Here is a 20,727-nt window from a genome sequence, read left to right as displayed (position 1 = left end):
GCTTTGGTGCTTGGTTGCCTTTCCCCGATGAATTTGGAGTTAGATTGAATAAATGAGGGAGTTTCAAAGTTGGACTACCGGAGACTTTCTCAATCTGAGCAGAGGAGAATTTACAAGTCATCTCAGCAACTTCATCAGTCAACCTTTCCTGTTAATAAAATTTCAAATTCATTAGCAGTACATAGAGGCAAAAAGGGACAAATCTTAAAGATGACAAATTCTTGAACTAGAGGTGATTGACGAGTTGGGTCAGTCACGCTGAGATGGGTTATAGTAGGGACATGTAAGGCTGATGTGAATCGAGCCAATTTTCTAGTGGGTTTAGATTTCTAAATGAGGATTGAGGAACCAAACTATATAGCTATATGGTCAGAGTGGTTGATCATATTTGGTTTTGCATGTCAGAAGGGGGTTCAAGAAGATATAATTAAAACATTGCTATAAGCAAAAAGTATGCTTGACCTTAATATAGCCAACCAGCCAACAGGTCAAGAGTTCTCGACCAGGCTCTGAACTATGTTCATGACAAGTTATCCTAAACAGTCCGGTGGGTTTGGTTTGACTTGGTGCATGTGATTAGAAATTGATGCCTCTACTTAAAGCAGCTGTTCTGTGTTGTAGATCTATGTTCCGTTACATTTAGTTAAGATATATCATAAATCTGGATACAGAGCAACCCTGCTTTTCCAAATAACTGCATCTTGAAAAGTAACTTGATATACAGTCATTCTCCTTTTAAGTTATAGAATTTTGTTAGCCAGCAGCATATACTTCAGCAAATCCACACTGGCCATATTGGTGACCACCGGGATTCCTGGTGTGGAACCTTATATAATTAGTCCATGGTTGCTGTGGCACTTAAGTGCTCATTACTTTAGTTCACACAGATTATACTGGTTAAGTAATGTTTAATGCTTTAGTGATGAAAATTGTAAAATGTGGTAGTCATGCTGCATATTATGTTGCATATGGATATAGGGAAATTCATCCTCCGATGTTTCTTGAGTAGATACAGTAGCATTTCTATAATCCTAGTTTGCCTATTTGATGGGCATCTTGGAGTTGGATATACCTGATGAACACATTTCTTTAGAGCATCATTACCTCTATGGGAGTAATCAAGTTGTGGATTAGTTAGAATCAGATGCTGCTGGAACTATTAGTTATGTGTGGCATGAAGACACCCTAAGGCTTCTGTTAAATCTAAACTTGTGGATTCTTGTGGTTGCATTTTCTCAAGGAGAGGCAAGCAGTGTTTTGTTACAGAAAAGAAAACAAAAAATTAGGCAATTTTGTGTCAAGTTTCTTAGGAGAAATTTAAACCACATTTCAACAGGCAAATAACTTGCTGCACACCCACGTAATGGTATGTTCATGATCACGGTTGCCGTTTGTGACTGTATCAGTTTTCCCAGCTTGACTCGTCTCAATACCACAGTTTGATAATTTTTTGATGTATCAATGAAAATAACGTTTTAGCATTTGCAAGCTAATTAATGGTTGCAAGGACCAAAAGTAAGTTTTTTATATAGTGAAGTGGAAACTGTAAGAAAATTCTATATTTATTTTGTAGGCAGCAAAATTTATCTATGATTTTATATTCACTCAACTTCTGATGAATATCTTGACAATTAATGCAGATTTCTCTTTGAAAGTTGACATATTCTATAAATAGTTACCTTATCACCATAGTATTGTTCCTGTCAATGTCTCAAACGTTATTTAATGCTGCGGTTTTTTTGGGTGTCTGATAACATGTGTTTATTAAGAGAGCGACTTAATTCTTTATTTGTGATTTTTTTCCTGTTTGTTTATTTTGCTGATTGCTTTTCAACCTTTGCTGCTAAAGGTGAAAGCTAATGAAGGGGAGGGCCCGGAACTGCTTAGTAGTGCATCTGACAGCAGTAGCAGTGGGCATGCGGAGTCACTAGCTGCAACTCTTGCAGAACATCGCCAACATTTAGTTAGCATACAGGTCTAGTGATACCGGGATAACACTAATCATTTAGGGGCTAGTCCTCCCTGTAAAATTTCAGACCTTTATCCCTTTACTTTTATGATAATCCTTTTGCATTTTGATTCTTATAATTATTGATTTGTTCTTATCTGAATTTTAAGTGAGCAATCTGGTTGGATTTATTTAAAGCATAATTGAATTTTGTTCAAAAAACTGTATTTTGCCATATTTTCAATCATAACTTCACATTAATCCTTCAATGTCATCTATATTGAGTTCTCGGCCATGTGACACGTTTTCTTGTATGTGGTGTAGGCCTCAACTGTGATTAGGAAACATATCAATAGTTCTAATCACATTGTGGGCATTTCCTTTTTGTGTAAAATCATGAATTTTTTTTTTCCTTTTCTCCCGGTGTTCTGGTTTTTTATTTTGTGTGTGTCTTTACATTAACTTATCCTGCTATTCAGGGACTTGTTGATCAACTAAAGGAAGTCATTCCAGCAATACAGATGTCAATTTCAGATCTCACTGAAGAAGTAAACAATATTTTTTCAACCATGGTAGATGGGTTTAGTGTGCAATCAAGCACAACTGTTCAGTGCCAAAGTGCTGGAAGACAGTTGGTGGATTTGGTAATTATCGATGAGCTTTGTTGATCATCCAAGCATGTAACAACTGTATCAACCATCGAGTGGACATGTCACTCGAATCCCAATCGAATGTCATACTGATCTTAAATTAAGAATTTACCCTTAGCATCACCCAATTTCTTCGAGAAAAAATAATAAATTAGTCGATAACATAAAGCTGTTGGATTTGATAATTATCAATGAGCTTTGTTGATCATCCAAGCATGTAACTGTATCAACCATCGAGTGGACATGTCACCCGAATCGTCGATGAGCTTTTTTGATCATCCAAGCATATAACTGTATCAGCCATTGAGTCCAGCAGATACCTGACCATGCTTGGTGCTCTATCGATGTAAGGCCAGATGATGGGGATAACAATAGAATTTACAGAAAAGATGATGCAAATAAGCGAAGGATGTCACAACCGGAGGCATGGGTGATGCTGAGCTGGGTGACGCTGAGCGAGCGAAGACGAATCAACAGCACCCGTAAGATTGGTTGTGAGAGAAAGATCAGTATTGCTGGCTATGGAAGGTGCCGAGAAACCCGATTAACGATTCTCGACACTATATCGCCGGCGACCATACCGAAAACAAAGCGACGAGTTCAAATCGGAAAGAATCGACACATGAAGATCACTTTTAGGAGGGATCTAGAACATGTACCGGATCTTGATAAGAGGGGAGAACGTAGGAGTCCGCTAGGTCAGAGATCGACAACTCAATTTGGCTGGTCTCAGGAGGCGTCCGGCCAGGGCGATCTACGCTCGCTCGGCGCCGCTTAACCAGTAACATAAAAAACAAAGAAAGGATGATCAGAGTTCTCGATCCAAATTCTATCGCTCGATTTTATACCCAGTCTCGGTAACGGTGGAAAATAAACATTAACTCTTTTCCTCTATTTTTTTAGTTTTTTATTTTATTTTATAAAACAATATTTTTTATGATAACGAAATTATCACTTATCATTAACATAATATCATACAATTAATTGAAACAAGTCGATAGAAAAGATAAAATCAGATAATTATTTATAATCGATTAATGTGAAACATTAGAGTCGATCACCGTCCAACATATATTATCGTGTAGAGATTAGCATATAAAGACGGTTCAAACTTAGCTCCCCTGTCACCCATATGCATAAAATATCAATGGGGGACGTTAAGGTAATTGTAAGCTATATTCTTTATAAAAAAACACAGAAGACTGAAAGGAGAAAAGAAAGCATGGTTATGGTTCTCGACTACGGGAGGGCTGACGGGTGCACTATCATTTTTGGTTTGGCCCGCTTACAATTTACATCGTCGAGTCGGGTTTAAAATCAATTGATCTCGATCCAAATTCTAATACTCGGTTCGGGTTATGCCCAGTCTCGGTAACGGTGGAAAATAGACATTAACTCTTTTCCTCTCTTTTTCAGTTTTTTATTTTGATTTATAAAAAAAATATTTTTTATGATAATGAAATTATCACTTACCATTAAGATAATATCGTATAATTAATTGAAACGAGTCGACGGGGAAGATAAAATCTGATAATTAATTATAATCGATTGATATGAAACATTAGAGTCGATCACCGTCCAACATATATTATCGTGTAGAGGTTAGCATAGAAAGACGGTTCAAGCTTAGCTCTCTTGTCACCCATATGTATAAAATATCGATAGGGGACGTTAGGATAATTGCACGCTATATTCTTAATAAAGAAACACAGAAGACTGAAAGAAGAAAAGAAAGAATGGTTAGGGTTCTCGACTACGGGAGGGCTGACGGGTGCACTATCCTTTTTGGTTTGGCCCACTTACAATTGGCATCGTCGAGTCGGGCTTGAAATCAATTGATCTCGATCAAAATTCTATTGCTCGGTTCGGTTTATGCCCTGTCTCGGTAACGGTGGAAAATAGGCATTAACTTATTTCCTCTCTTTTTCGGTTTTTTATTTTGTTTTATAAAAAAATATTTTTTATTATAACGAAATTATCACTTACCATTAAGATAATATCGTACAATTAATTGAAACAGGTCTTTAGGGAAGATAAAATCTGATAATTAATTATGATCGATTGATATGAAACATTAGAGTCGATCACCGTTCAACATATATTATCGTGTAGAGGTTAGCATAGAAAGACGGTTCAAGCTTAGCTCCCCTGTCACCCATATGCATAAAATATCGATGGGGGACGTTAGGTTAATTGCAAGGTATATTCTTTATAAAGAAACACAGAAGACCGAAAGAAGAAAAGAAAGGATGGTTAGGGTTCTCGACTACGGGAGGGCTGACGGGTGCACTATCCTTATTTGTTTGGCCCACTTACAATTGGCATCGTCGAGTCGGGCTTGAAATCAATTGATCTCGATCCAAATTCTATCGCTTGGTTCGGGTTATGCCTTGTCTCGGTAACGGTGGAAAATAGACATTAACTCATTTCCTCTCATTTTCGATTTTTTATTTTGTTTTATAAAAAAATTATTTTTTTTAATAACGAAATTATCACTTACCGTTAAGATAATATCGTACAATTAATTAAAACAAGTCGATAGGGAAGATAAAATCTGATAATTAATTATAATCGATTGATATGAAACATTATAGTCGATCACCGTCCAACATATATTATCGTGTAGAGGTTAGCATAGAAAGACGGTTCAAGTTTAGCTCCCCTGTCACTCATATGCATAAAATATCAATGGGGGACGTTAGGGTAATTGCAAGCTATATTCTTTATAAAGAAACACAGAAGACTGAAAGAAGAAAAAAAAGGATGGTTAGGGTTCTCGACTACGGGAGGGCTGACGGGTGCACTATCTTTTTTGGTTTGGCCCGCTTACAATTGGCATTGTCAAGATCCACTATTTTTAGGATTATTATGTACTTTTATCATGATTTTTATTTTTTGTGAATCATCATGATTGAGTATAAAGATATGGCGTATTGCGTGATGACGATGTCGTTGTTAGGCATCAATTGAACGTCAAATTTTCTACATCTTGAACAGGGCTTCAGAATACAGTCATAGTCATGGACTTGAATAATAACTTTATAAAAGGTTGCATCAAAGAAATATCACAATCCCGAATGAGATATTTAAGCATATGGAGACTTAATAATACTTTTTCCAAATGTGGAGAGTAGAGGCAACAATAAATTTAATCAAAGTATCTTTAATTGCCTAGTCAGACAGTTCCTATCAAGAAAGTCCTGAAGCACAGGATGTTCCGGAGGCTCCCGGTGTGCCATCCATTCTCGTTCAGAAATTTCAACGCCATCTCATCCTCCAAGAACCCCTCGCGATCTCCTCTTGTTCGATCTTTTTCTTACCCTTCTTGATCTCTCCTTCCCTCTTGTCTTCGATTTTGATCTTTCTTCCCTAATTGAGCGATTTTGATCAGATGATGGAAAACAACGAAAACCCTAGCTCAAGTTGTCATCAAATCAAAGGCCAACGCACTTCACAGAAACAATACAAAAAAAATTCAAGCGCGATAAAGGTATCAGAAAACTAGCTAGGGTTTAGAAGAAGGAAACTTACCTCAACGGGCAAGGAAGACCAGATGCGGATACCGTCGTGCCGAGGGTTTCGTCGTGCCGAGGATTGCGCGATAAAGTCGCAATCTTCAAAGCGAGCGAGCGAGCGAGCGCAAGGGTTCCGCCGTGCCGAGGCTTCCAGAGACACAGAGTTTTGACTCGGCCAGCACGATCTTTTATATCATAGGAATTGAGCCGTGAGGTCGGCATCTGATGGTTGGAGTACTGATATGAGCGGATTGTGCACGGATTCGTCAGGCCACACAATTAATCGAGCCGTGCTTGGGTTTGAGCTCAGTGATTGTGAACTGAATGTGAATTTGTGAAAACATTCGGGTTCGATGAGGCTCCTCGGCTTGGTTCAACCGGATCGATTACTTGGTTGATTCGGATGAGCCTATGGGATGCATAAATATGAAGAATCATTGAAGAGCATTGCAGCTCCAATAAGATAAACAAAACTGGACATATAATTCAATATCATGATTAACAAAATAATAATAATAATAATAATAATAATAATTAGTAATAAATATTGATTGATTCGAATGAACCTAAAAGATTTGCATGGATTCACATCTACATTTCAGAATGTAGTTTTGATCATTGCTGGGCTCTTTTGGATACTATCTAGCTTTTCTAGTAAAAATATGTTTGTGCGCACGGTTGCTTTCTTAGATGACGCTTTTCTAGTAAAAGTATGTTTGTGCGCACGGTTGCTTTCTTAGATGACCTTTTCTCACAAATACATACTGACTTTGCGGAGTACTTAGAATCCCAATTTTATGTGATTGTATCTTCATAACCCATTACCTGTCTGATTCCACATCATTGCTATATCATCATCACTATGGTCTTAGAATTGTTTTCCTCAAATTAAAATGACCAAAACTGCAGTGCCTAGGAAAGGACAAAAGACATCCGTGAAATCAAAGCCGAGGTTTTTAATTTTTATATTACTATCGGTGCGAGGTCTAAAACCAAAGGAAGTAGAAAAACGAAAAAGCAACAAGGATATAAGGTTTGACTTTCTTTTTTTTCTTCCTTTTTCACATTCCATGAAGTACTTTAAGAATATCCATCTTTCTTCAAGAGCTTATTACCCAGCACTTGCAAGCAACCCACTAAGGTTAACAGCAAGCACATGGTTTTGTAGCTGGGTTTAACACAACTGCAAAAAAACTAACATTTCTAAAGGTTATAATAAATAATACAACATCGCAAATTTCCAACTTATACAAGAGCTCATATATAATTGATTCACATGCACCTCGATTCATAAAGCACTTCGAACCACGTTGTCTTTTGGCTTAAGTTAATCTATAAAAGAAGATTACATTTGGAGAACATTATCATGGAAAGCATAGACAACTGACATTGGCCTATACAGGGTTCCTCTACTTGCAACATCCGAGGTAAATCTTACGAAACTTGTCCATCTAACCAGAAAACCCATTTGTAGCACAAGCTGATCTGACAGTTGTTATGTTTCATGTATGCAGTTAGCATTTTGTTTGAAGACAATAGGCAGCAGGCCCCGTGAAAAATAGAATTGCCCATGAATTAGTAAAAGGATTATCATAAAAGTAAAGGGATAAAGGTCTGAAATTTTACAGGGAGGACTAGCCCGTAAATGATTAGTGTTATCCTGGTATCACTAGACCTGTATGCAAACTAAATGTTGGCGATGTTCTGCAAGAGTTGCAGCGAGTGATTCCGCATGCCCACTGCTACTGCTGTCAGATGCACTACGAAGCAGTTCCGAGCCCTCCCCTTCATTAGCTTTCACCTTTAGCAGCAAAGGTTGAAAAGCAATCAGCAAAATAAACAAACAGGAAAAAAAGCACAAATAAAGAATTAAGTCGCTCTCTTAATAAACACATGTTATCAGACACCAAAAAAACGGCAGCATTAAATAACATTTGAGACATTGACATGAAAAATACTATGGTGATAAGGTAACTATTTATAGAATATGTCAACTTTCAAAGAGAAATCTGCATTAATTGTCAAGATATTCATCAGAAGTTGAATGAATAGAAAATCATAGATAAATTTTGCTGCCTACAAAATAAATATATAATTTTCTTACAGTTTCCACTTCACTATATAAAAAACTTACTTTTGGTCCTTGCAACCATTAATTAGCTTGCAAATGCTAAAACGTTATTTTCATTGATACATCAAAAAATTATCAAACTGTGGTATTGAGACGAATCAAGCTGGGAAAACTGATACAGTCACAAACGGCAACCGTGATCATGAACATACCATTACGTGGTTGTGCAGCAAGTTATTTGCCTGTTGAAATGTGGTTTAAATTTCTCCTAAGAAACTTGACACAAAATTGCCTAATTTTTTGTTTTCTTTTCTGTAACAAAACACTGCTTGCCTCTCCTTGAGAAAATGCAACCACAAGAATCCACAAGTTTAGATTTAACAGAAGCCTTAGGGTGTCTTCATGCCACACATAACTAATAGTTCCAGCAGCATCTGATTCTAACTAATCCACAACTTGATTACTCCCATAGAGGTAATGATGCTCTAAAGAAATGTGTTCATCAGGTATATCCAACTCCAAGATGCCCATCAAATAGGCAAACTAGGATTATAGAAATGCTACTGTATCTACTCTAGAAACATCGGAGGATGAATTTCCCTATATCCATATGCAACATAATATGCAGCATGACTACCACATTTTACAATTTTCATCACTAAAGCATTAAACATTACTTAACAAGTATAATCTGTGTGAACTAAAGTAATGAGCACTAAAGTGCCACAGCAACCATGGACTAATTATATAAGGTTCCACACCAGGAATCCCGGTGGTCACCAATATGGCCAGTGTGGATTTGCTGAAGTATATGCTGCTGGCTAACAAAATTCTATAACTTAAAAGGAAAATGACTGTATATCAAGTTACTTTTCAAGATGCAGTTATTTGGAAAAGCAGGGTTGCTCTGTATCCAGATTTATGATATATCTTAACTAAATGTAACGGAACATAGATCTACAGCACAGAACAGCTGCTTTAAGTAGAGGCATCAATTGCTAATCACATGCACCAAGTCAAACCAAACCCACCAGACTGTTTAGGATAACTTGTCATGAACATAGTTCAGAGCCTGGTCGAGAACTCTTGACCTGTTGGCTGGTTGGCTATGTTAAGGTCAAGCATACATTTTGCTTATAGCAATGTTTTAATTATATCTTCTTGAATCCCCTTCTGACATGCAAAACCAAATATGATCAACCACTCTGACCATATAGCTATATAGTTTGGTTCCTCAATCCTCATTTAGAAATCTAAACCCACTAGAAAATTGGCTCGATTCACATCAGCCTTACATGTCCCTAATATAACCCATCTCAACGTGACTGACCCAACTCGTCAATCACCTCTAGTTCAAGAATTTGTCATCTTTAAGATTTGTCCCTTTTTGCCTCTATGTACTGCTAATGAATTTGAAATTTTATTAACAGGAAAGGTTGACTGATGAAGTTGCTGAGATGACTTGTAAATTCTCCTCTGCTCAGATTGAGAAAGTCTCCGGTAGTCCAACTTTGAAACTCCCTCATTTATTCAATCTAACTCCAAATTCATCGGGGAAAGGCCACCAAGCACCAAAGCAGCATCCTGTAGGTAGTCAAACCAATCAGGAAACTTTGCCAGCCCCAAAAACAGTTTCACCTCCATTTACAATTGATGAAGATGGTGAAGCACAAGGTCAGCGCCTTCAGCCATTACCCACTTGAGGCGATATTCAGATGTTGAAGACCAACAGCTATTATCCAGTTTCTACTTTGTTTACATAATAAATAGAGATGAGCAAATTTTACTTGTCTATTCACTATTCCATGTGGTTTAATTTTTCAGAGACTGATGATTATTATGCTCACAACATTCGTCGTTCTGTTCGTGAAGCTGCACTATCAAGCTCATCAAGCAACTCAGAATTGTTGCAGGAAAGAAGCAGTGATGATGGTTCTGAACACTTCTTTATACCTCTATCAACAACAGATGCTGCTTTTCAGAAAGAAATCGACGATGTTCCTGATTACTACAACTGGAGAAATCAACAACTGGTTTTCTCCTCACCACCAGAAGTTCAGGCCCCGATGAACATGACAGATCTTTCCTGTAATGCCAATAGCCAGCAAAGCTTCATTCCAGATATGTTAAATAGATTGAATGGACTGAAGTAGAACAAAAACCTGGCCAGGCTGTTCCAACCATCCACTGAAAAAATACAAAGAATGCATCCTGAAGTCAACGACACTCTGGATCAAGTTTTCTCACCTCCATTGTTACTGGAATCATCATTCTTCCAAGATGCATACGAGGACTTGCTCGGTATGGTTAATATTTCCAGGCATGTGTTGGTATTATTTTTTTCAAACTGCCTAGTGTGGGTGTTGATTTTGGTCTTCACTGTCCACTCTGTTGGCTGAGTGCATTGCTCATAGTTCTTGTTCCTGATTACTACACCGCTAACTGTGGCAACCTTTTTCTTTTCTTCTGCAGCACCATTATCTGAAACTGATGCTGCTCTCATGGAACACTAAGAGTTCCATATCCACCATGGTGGTGGTATTATATGCAGCTGAAGAGAAAGGTTAGATGCAGCCGTCTTGGTCGAGGGCCAACATCATACATTCGTTTGCGATGGTGACTAACTTAGGCAACTGAAATGTAAGGGTTTCTAATTCGAGCTTGAATCGTGTGATGTAGTCTAATTTTACACTCGATTCCACTGTTGTTGTTGGTTGTTTTGATGATGCATCTATCTAACTATCATTTTCTCTACCCGGTCATTGTGTAGCAGCTGTAATTATGCTGTATCTTTTCATACTTAACAAAATGTCCTTACCCTTCAATGGCTTGTTTTGTATTTGCGGGTCAGATCTTTTGTTATCGTCATGGGTAAATATTGGTGACGTGTGGACTGCAAGTTATATAATTCGGCATTATGTGAATCAGGTTTTTGTGCACAAGCAATCACTTTGCCTACAAATGACTCGTGGAGAATCCTCTGTAACCCATATGCAAATCAAAATTCTAATTGCATATAACTATCACAATTCTCCGTAACCACAGAGAAATGCAATTCATTAATTTTACCTTCGAAACCACTATTTTCAAGATCTTTGTGCGATGCAAATTCTCAAAGAATCTGATTAGCTCTTCAAATTCTAAAACACTCTTTAAAAATTCAACACTCTAATAGCTTCACCCCCCTCCATTCGCTGAGTGTTGGACATCTCGAGCAAGTTTAGCAAGACTCATCTAGCTGGTGGGTGGTGGTGGGCTCAATCCTGGTCATCACAAATTATGGAATTATCACGGACTCACCCATCCTTCACCACAACTTTCTTGATGGCCGGCATGCCTCCTTCATGGCAAAATCTTCTTGCTCTTTTTCTGCTTGAGCCTCTTGCTGTGCTCATCTGATGATTTTTCCTGTTTGAGGGGTGGCAAGACACTATTGTCTTCAGATTCAGCTTGACTTAATACATGGGCTTCACTTGTTTCATCATCGTATTGGTCCCCAGTCTTTCTTTTCTACTTGACTTTACCAACTCTCTTCCTTTTAGATGCTTTCTTACCGCTAGAGATTGGCAATTCATCATTATCTACGGTTTCAGTATCATCGCATACTTGTAGATCAGCTTGTTGATCACAAGTATTGCCATTGGAACCTGTTTAACAAGAATTTTGAGACATTATCAAATTGTTTTACATGACGAACGAGTTCCTTACAGATTTTCTAACATTAATTAAAGAAGAAAACCGACCTATTCTAGAACATGATTTAGGTAAAAAGCTACCAACAATCTACATGTACAATTTGTTCCAACATCACTGTGCTGACAAGCACTGCCACAAAACATGCCTATTTGTCTGTGTTTCATGATACCCTAACACAAATACTTCATAGGCTAGCCAGATTTTTTTGTGTGGTAGAATACTTGACCAAACCTAAATGGAGGTACCATGACTAAAGATTCAACAATAACTAATGAGATGCCCATGACCACTGGGAACCAGAAGAGTCCTGATGGTAAGGCTTGTCTAAATCATTTGCTGTTAATAGTGTAATACAGTAAATTTATTGCCAATGATGTAAGAAGTCCATGGACTGATATTACTAGTAACTAGCACACATGGGCATGCTGTTGCTCAGGTATGTATACTCTTGAAACCCTGATATTTTATCAAACTATATAAATCTGAACACATGGAATATGTTTTGATTGGGTTTTATTTCAAATTTAGCATGCATTTAGGGCTTCGTTCATCATAACAAGTGATCCAAATTGTACCAAGTGGGCCTTGTCATGTGACCCAAATTGCCTAAGCCCATGCATTATCAGCATCCCTGTCAGCTCATTTGCCTAAGTGGGATTATTAGGAAGTCACAGTCTACCCTAACCAAATGGAGATGTCCTCAACAGAACTGGCTCAAAATCTCACTCAAGTACACTATTATCATGGTGTACATGATGTTCACGGTGTTAACCCTAAAGCTAGTTGACCTACTAATCCATTATTTGTATGGAGGTTAGCTATGTTTTAGATAGGACTTAGTTGACCTACTAATCCATTATTTGTATGGAGCAGAAACAGACACACGAGATGTTAACCATGTTAGTTATTTGAAATAGGTCAATCAAGTTATATGTACTAATATCACATTCATTTTCAATGTGAATCTACCGAAGTATCAAGTTGTATAGAGCCATAGAGCATGTAAATGTGAATTTGTAGCGTCAAATCCAAATTGTTAAATAAGTAATACCTTCGTCTGAGAAATTTGAATCGATCACCACATTTGTTAGATGTTGCTTGAGGAAAACCTATTAAAAAAAGAAATATACTCAATGATAGGTTTATACAAACCAAAAAGAAAATGTGAACTGTTTGCAAGCACAAGTTCTTGAACCTATGCATTCCTCTACAATATGCATCCAGTTACCCCAGTATAACCTATAAATTAATGGGCTTTACATGAAACATGAATCTAAACCAAGAGGAAGAACTAAATTGCAAAGCACCACCAAACTTAAATTCCCTTCTTTAAAAATGTTCTATTATATGTAAGCCAATGGATATTGAAAATTTTGTTAAAGCAAGATCCATTTATGAACTGATAGTAGTTATAGCATACCGCAGATAGAAGTTGTCTCGTCTTTGCATCCCACACACGCAAAGAGCTGTCCAATCCTATAAACCAATATCATCATTAAGCATGACCTTATAAACCTACGACCAAAACACTAATGCATAATGTGGCGAGTAAAGAACTAAGGCTTCCACCAAAGCATAGTTTGACATATTACTTGTGAAGACATGACATATGAAATTAAAAATATTTCATGCTTAACTATAGTTTTACCAAAAAAAACTCATAGCAAGAATATATATTACAGTTTCAAACATGACAAGAAATTTCAGACAAAGCTCTTGGACCAGCAAAATAAGAGAAAAAGATTCTCTTACGTCTTCCACGTTCAAAATTATAGTTAACATTTAGTAAAAAGTAAACTTGAATTTGCAAGGTACACGTCACCACAAACAAGTATCCCAAAGTATGGCAGTACACTTTTCAGAATGTATCATCTTTTTAAATTACCAACAAGAGAACTTCCAAAACAACACATCCAAATATTACAAATGATGTCGAGTCTAATGAGGTGGGAACTACCTAAAACTTGATGATGCTTACTGCTACCATTGAGATATTTTCTTCAATAAAATCTGTCAACATGACATAGCTAGAAATGAGAATTTCACACTAGGCCTGTGGTGTACTGCCCCAATGGCTAATCCAATCAAATTGGGGATTGGGTCAAGGTCGATGTCGGACCCAGGGTTGGGTTATAATTGTTCAAAACTAATCAGGACCAGGACAAGAACAATATCACCTATCCCCATCCCCATCTCAAGCCTCCCCCATCCTTTCTCCACGTATCCGACCGCACCAGAAAAAAACCCCAGCAATTTCATATAAGTAATTTCCCTACTATCTTGTTAATATAATTAAAGAATATATCAATAGTAAAAAATGTATTCATAAGCTATGAGATAACAGTTACATCAATCTTTGTTGGGTCGGAGATGGTACTAAGTTTATGAACCCGAGTCAAAGATGAGGCAAGGTCAGGGGACTTGGCTCAATCCAATTCAACTGGGTCGGGTTTGAACAGATTTGACAGGAAAACAGGCATAATCACGGTTGAATTGGGGTACAATTTTCCAAAACCGATTTAGGTCCAAGACAAGGACAGATATCACCTAACCCAACCCCAAGCCTGCCTGCACCATCCCATCTCACCCCAATGGAAAAAATGAACCCCCAACTATCTTGCAAATATAACTGAAGCATATGCCAATAATAATACATGTATTCTCGTAGGAAATTCATGTAGTGGTAAGACAGCTAGTACCATTAAATTTTTGTGTGGGTCAGGGATGGTAATAAATTTATAAACCCGAGTCGAAGATGAGCAGGATGAGGGCCGTATGTTAGACATAACACTCTGGTTTTCATTAGAAACACAAACAAAAGGATGTTTATCTTTAACAAAGTTGATTGTAAAATAACTCCCAATAAACCATGAAAAGTATGTCAAACATTGACCTTCAAGATGAAACAGTATGCACCCAGTAATTTCTCTTGAAATGAAGCAATGAGAATTTTTAAAGGATAAAATCCAAAAATGGCTGATAATCCATGGAGGATCGTTACTCAACAAATCAAAGAACAATAGAAAGCTTGAAAAGTTACATTAAATGAAAACCACCAAATATATTAAATTTGGTATATCTGAGTTATAAACTAAAAACTTCCAACATGGAACACTATTCTCTTTCCTTTTTTTCGAGGAAACAAAACACTATTTTGTGCCATGGTAGAAGTAAAGTTGACTGAATATGTTGAATTAACAGTATACAACTTCTTACCACAAGATGCTATCACGGGAAGTTCTGGATGTCTCGCTATAGATCTGATGCTTCCAGAGCACTTACCAATAAAGCATCCCATCAGTTTTCCTGAAAACAAGGAAATCGACTGCCATCTAGTCAACATCAGGAGTTAGTTCTAAATATTAGTAACCCTGAATCACTTGAATCACCAGGGGCCAATTCATCATTGATAGAAGCTAATTATTAACTGTCTAACAGGTGATACAAATGTGAAACCATTACAAGAAAACTCAGATATTTCAAAATAATAAGCATCAGAATAACGGTAAATACTACAATTCAAAAAACTAAAATGAATGGTACTACCCAATATTTTAACAACACTAGGAATTTGAATTGTTAAATAAAATTTTTCAGCTATAAGCATGTCCTAGCTTCAAGCTCACATTGGAAAAATCTACTCAGTTAATTAGATGAAATATTATTACTTGAACTAAGTTAATAACAGAAAATAAAAGTTCCAAGTGAGTCAAGCTAGTTCCGTCTCTGATAATGAGCTCACTTCATTAACATTCTTTGGACCAAATCCTTAATCCAAGAGCACAGGTCACCAAAAATGTAAACATAAAGCATGAACTTCTCAGAAATGACAGAAAGCATTACTGCACAAAAACCAGGAGGATGACTATACCGCACATAGTTAAGAATAGTTGAGCCAGTTCATTGACAATGAAAAGAAATTAGAACATCATGTAATCAACTGAGAAAACTATGTAATATAGAAGTTAGGATAATTTCCTTTTTGCATACCATACCTGCAACACATGTCACATTCAAACCTTTAGTTTCCTTGTTGGAACTGACTATTCCTGGTTCAATATTCTTAATTCATGTTGAGTCTTAAACTTTTTTTACGATTTCATAAAGGCCTTCAACATCAGCTGATTGCTTCTAAAATTGCTTATGATGTAGCCACATATATTGTCTGACATAAAACTGTTTGAAAGAATTTTCTGTTCTACTGAAAGTTTTAACTCCAACAATTTGACCATAAAGGAATAACAAGTTGAGGTTCATCGGACAGCCCAAAAACTAAAAAGGTTTTATCGATGAAATAAAATAAGAAACCGTGATAATTTTGTCCATTATGGTAATAGGACTTAATTTATTATGGGAGTAGGAACAAGTAGCTAGACATCTGATAAATGTCTATAAGAATCAAAGAGTCTTAGATATGAGATTATAACTAAACGACAATCAGAGAAAGGATCTGATCAAGAAATTATATCCAATCAAGAAATTATATCCACAAAAAAAGAAAACAAAAGAGAAATAAACAAAACAGCTAAATATAATTAACAATGTAGTTGCACAGTGACCTTGTAGAACTATGACTTTCACTAGTTCTCATACATTAAATTTCAGAATCATGAGATTATGATCATAAAAAACAACAAACTAAAGAGGATGAATGAATCAGGTAAATAAAATTAAAGCATAGCCGCATGGTGTACATTTAGAACTATGACTTTTACCTGTTCTCATATCAAATGAAGCAAGATCCCCAGAACCATTGCCTATATAGACTGTATAGCCATCTAGATCTTCACAAACTGCTTTAATTGGAGATTCTCTAAAGTCGACTGAAATTATAGGTCTCCTCTGTGCTGAAGTGTCATAAAGACGAACCTATCACAAGATATAATTTTTAACAAATAAGAGAATAACAGCATACTGGTCATTAAAATCTCATGCGGACTGAGTAATTAGTTTACATCATTTTCTCAACTTCTAAAGCAATGGGTCAAGAACTATTAACCATATACAAAAGATTCATTAACCAGGATAGACCATATGGTCAAGAATATTTCAACATTAATCAATAAATAGAAGAAAACTGTTTATTAACTACAAGTTGGTTAACACTCCAAATGTGCAAGCAGTATTTGTAAAAAAGTTTGGTCAGGCACTGTTATCATAAAATCAAACTTAAGACTTTCAAATGTATCCTCGATCTCATGGCAACAATTGCAAAAGTTGTCGAAAGACTTACAATAAAAGTTATACTCCCAACTATTAGCATTTTTTAGCTTGTAAGCTACAACTAGTAAACATATTTCATAGTGCCATACCTGATGATTGATCGTGCCAGCCACAACTTTTCTATGGTCATCTTCACTCAGAAAAGTTGCAGCAGTAAACCAAGTTGGAGAGAATATACCAAGTCTATTAGGAGGCTACAAAAGACAAAGAGCAAACCGATAGAATCTTCATAATCAAAATACAAATAGACCAGAAACTCTCATTAAATTGCACTAATAAGAATGAAGTGACTCACAGATTTTGCACTCCAGATCTTACTGCATTTTCCAAGATCCCACATGTTCAATTCAATGCCATTCCTGAGAGAAAAGAAAACACAAATTAAAGTACTAGGCCAAAATTAGGCAATATAACAACCTTTCAAATTTTTATTAAAGAGGCTGTCACCCATGAATATAATTGCAACAAACTCATATACATTTCTTTAACAGCTTACGGAAACTTACCCTCCAAATAAGGCATAATTCTCACTTTTATCCACTGAAGAACATATTATTTTACCAGAAGAGCATACATTCCATGTAATATGAGAAGCAGTAGTTGAGTTTTCTGGCGCATCACCGACGGGAATGGACCTCAAGCAAGCATTACCCTTTTCCAGACAGGTAAGTAATGAAACTGACCTGAAAAACATAAGGATTGAATGAATATAAGAATGTGCATGCAATTCGAGATCACAACTAAAGTTTGTAAGTAACAGTACCACCATGAACTAAATTTTACTCGATAGATGTACAGAATTTCCATTCTTGCATACAGATGCATGCATATGCAAAATCATTGTGAATATACGTCAGCTAGTTCTCCTCTCTTCTAGTTCTAATACAACTTTCTTTGTCCACAAAGCTTTGCTCTTGAATCACTAGATAAACCTTCGTATTAAGTTTCACTATCTATATACATTGGAACCTTGGGATGTCAAATACAGGAGTAAGTGCTGAAAGCAAGAATAATCTATCTGAACTTTTTTATTCAATGTCCTGCAGATACATATGCCTGCAGCAGTCTTTTAAACATGATAGTGTCATAGGTTTGACCCTCTAAATGCCAATTGGGCAGGTGCTAAAATTTTAATTCAACCATCTGTGATATTCTTTCACATGAACAAGTTTCTACAGAATATATCTTAGGTACAGCAGATTGGTAAAATGTTCGGATACAAGTTCAAAAAAATGCTACATCTGCTATGAGCTATGAACAATGGCATTTATTTATGTTACCTTGATGGAACATCGATTCCTTTAGTTTTGAAGAGATGCAATCCAACAACATGATCATCATTAAGAGAGCCATCCAGTGATAAGGGTTGATCGATCTTAGTGATGCCCAAAGCCTCTCCATTAATAGGATTTAGACACTCAACCTGGAATTCAGGGAATATCCCATGTTTCAACAACCTAGAAAAAGAGGGTTTTCTCTTGTTTCATATATGATCAACAAAGCTCATCGACGATTCGGGTGACATGTCCACTCGATGGTTGATACAGTTACATGCTTGGATGATCAACAAAGCTCATCGATAATTACCAAATCCAACAGCTTTATGTTATCGACTAATTTGTTATTCTTTCTCGAAGAAATTGAGTGATGCTAAGGGTAAATTCTTAATTTAAGATCAGTATGACATTCGACTGGGATTCGGGTGACATGTCCACTCGATGGTTGATACAGTTGTTACATGCTTGGATGATCAACAAAGCTCATCGATAATTACCAAATCCACCAACTGTCTTCCAGCACTTTGGCACTGAACAGTTGTGCTTGATTGCACACTAAACCCATCTACCATGGTTGAAGAAATATTGTTTACTTCTTCAGTGAGATCTGAAATTGACATCTGCATTGCTGGAATGACTTCCTTTAGTTGATCAACAAGTCTCTGAATACCAGGATAAGTTAATGTAAAGACACACACAAAATAAAAAACCAGAACATCGGGAGAAAAGGAAAAAAAAAATTCATGATTTTACACAAAAAAGGAAATGCCCACAATGTGATTAGAACTATTGATATGTTTCCTAATCACAGCTGAGGCATACACCACGTACAAGAAAACGTGTCACATGACCGAGAACCCAATATAGATGAAATTGAAGGATTAATGTGAAGTTATGATTGAAAATATGGCAAAATACAGTTTTTTGAACAAAATTCAATTATGCTTTAAATAAATCCAACCAGATTGCTCACTTAAAATTCAGATAAGAACAAATCAATAATTATAAGAATCAAAATGCAAAAGGATTATCATAAAAGTAAAGGGATAAAGGTCTGAAATTTTACAGGGAGGACTAGCCCGTAAATGATTAGTGTTATCCTGGTATCACTAGACCTGTATGCTAACTAAATGTTGGCGATGTTCTGCAAGAGTTGCAGCCAGTGATTCCGCATGCCCACTGCTACTGCTGTCAGATGCACTACGAAGCAGTTCCGAGCCCTCCCCTTCATTAGCTTTCACCTTTAGCAGCAAAGGTTGAAAAGCAATCAGCAAAATAAACAAACAGGAAAAAAATCACAAATAAAGAATTAAGTCGCTCTCTTAATAAACACATGTTATCAGACACCAAAAAAACAGCAGCATTAAATAACATTTGAGACATTGACATGAACAATACTATGGTGATAAGGTAACTATTTATAGAATATGTCAACTTTCAAAGAGAAATCTGCATTAATTGTCAAGATATTCATCAGAAGTTGAATGAATCGAAAATCATAGATAAATTTTGCTGCCTACAAAATAAATATATAATTTTCTTACAGTTTCCACTTCACTATATAAAAAACTTACTTTTGGTCCTTGCAACCATTAATTAGCTTGCAAATGCTAAAACGTTATTTTCATTGATACATCAAAAAATTATCAAACTGTGGTATTGAGACGAATCAAGCTGGGAAAACTGATAGTCACAAACGGCAACCGTGATCATGAACATACCATTACGTGGTTGTGCAGCAAGTTATTTGCCTGTTGAAATGTGGTTTAAATTTCTCCTAAGAAACTTGACACAAAATTGCCTAATTTTTTGTTTTCTTTTCTGTAACAAAACACTGCTTGCCTCTCCTTGAGAAAATGCAACCACAAGAATCCACAAGTTTAGATTTAACAGAAGCCTTAGGGTGTCTTCATGCCACACATAACTAATAGTTCCAGCAGCATCTGATTCTAACTAATCCACAACTTGATTACTCCCATAGAGGTAATGATGCTCTAAAGAAATGTGTTCATCAGGTATATCCAACTCCAAGATGCCCATCAAATAGGCAAACTAGGATTATAGAAATGCTACTGTATCTACTCTAGAAACATCGGAGGATGAATTTCCCTATATCCATATGCAACATAATATGCAGCATGACTACCACATTTTACAATTTTCATCACTAAAGCATTAAACATTACTTAACAAGTATAATCTGTGTGAACTAAAGTAATGAGCACTAAAGTGCCACAGCAACCATGGACTAATTATATAAGGTTCCACACCAGGAATCCCGGTGGTCACCAAAATGGCCAGTGTGGATTTGCTGAAGTATATGCTGCTGGCTAACAAAATTCTATAA

General features: G+C 36.5%; 1 protein-coding gene and 2 long non-coding RNA genes across 3 annotated transcripts; all 3 read right to left on the bottom strand.

Moving 5' to 3' along the window:
* Positions 1–12: 12 nt before the first annotated feature.
* On the bottom strand, positions 13–19,531 carry LOC135662277 (uncharacterized). Its single transcript, XR_010507681.1, has 3 exons — positions 19,496–19,531; positions 18,887–19,042; positions 13–148 (listed from the first exon to the last, which is right to left on the bottom strand). It is a non-coding gene; the product is annotated as an uncharacterized LOC135662277 (long non-coding RNA).
* LOC135662274 (uncharacterized) lies at positions 5,677–6,534 on the bottom strand. Its single transcript, XR_010507680.1, has 2 exons — positions 6,130–6,534; positions 5,677–5,967 (listed from the first exon to the last, which is right to left on the bottom strand). It is a non-coding gene; the product is annotated as an uncharacterized LOC135662274 (long non-coding RNA).
* Positions 7,666–18,680, bottom strand: LOC135662278 (uncharacterized). Its single transcript, XM_065176631.1, has 10 exons — positions 18,655–18,680; positions 18,384–18,560; positions 17,610–17,786; positions 17,399–17,462; positions 17,193–17,297; positions 16,596–16,749; positions 15,097–15,186; positions 13,301–13,356; positions 12,932–12,989; positions 7,666–7,914 (listed from the first exon to the last, which is right to left on the bottom strand). Exons 1-10 carry the CDS (start codon positions 18,678–18,680, stop codon positions 7,904–7,906), a joined length of 918 nt encoding a protein of 305 aa, XP_065032703.1. The 3' UTR covers positions 7,666–7,903.
* Positions 19,532–20,727: the final 1,196 nt, after the last annotated feature.

This window comes from Musa acuminata, unplaced genomic scaffold (genome assembly GCF_036884655.1).
Source record: "Musa acuminata AAA Group cultivar baxijiao unplaced genomic scaffold, Cavendish_Baxijiao_AAA HiC_scaffold_605, whole genome shotgun sequence".
Lineage (NCBI taxonomy): Eukaryota > Viridiplantae > Streptophyta > Magnoliopsida > Zingiberales > Musaceae > Musa > Musa acuminata.
The sequence above is the reverse complement of the archived record's forward strand: the minus strand, read 5'-3'. Positions and strand labels throughout refer to the sequence as shown.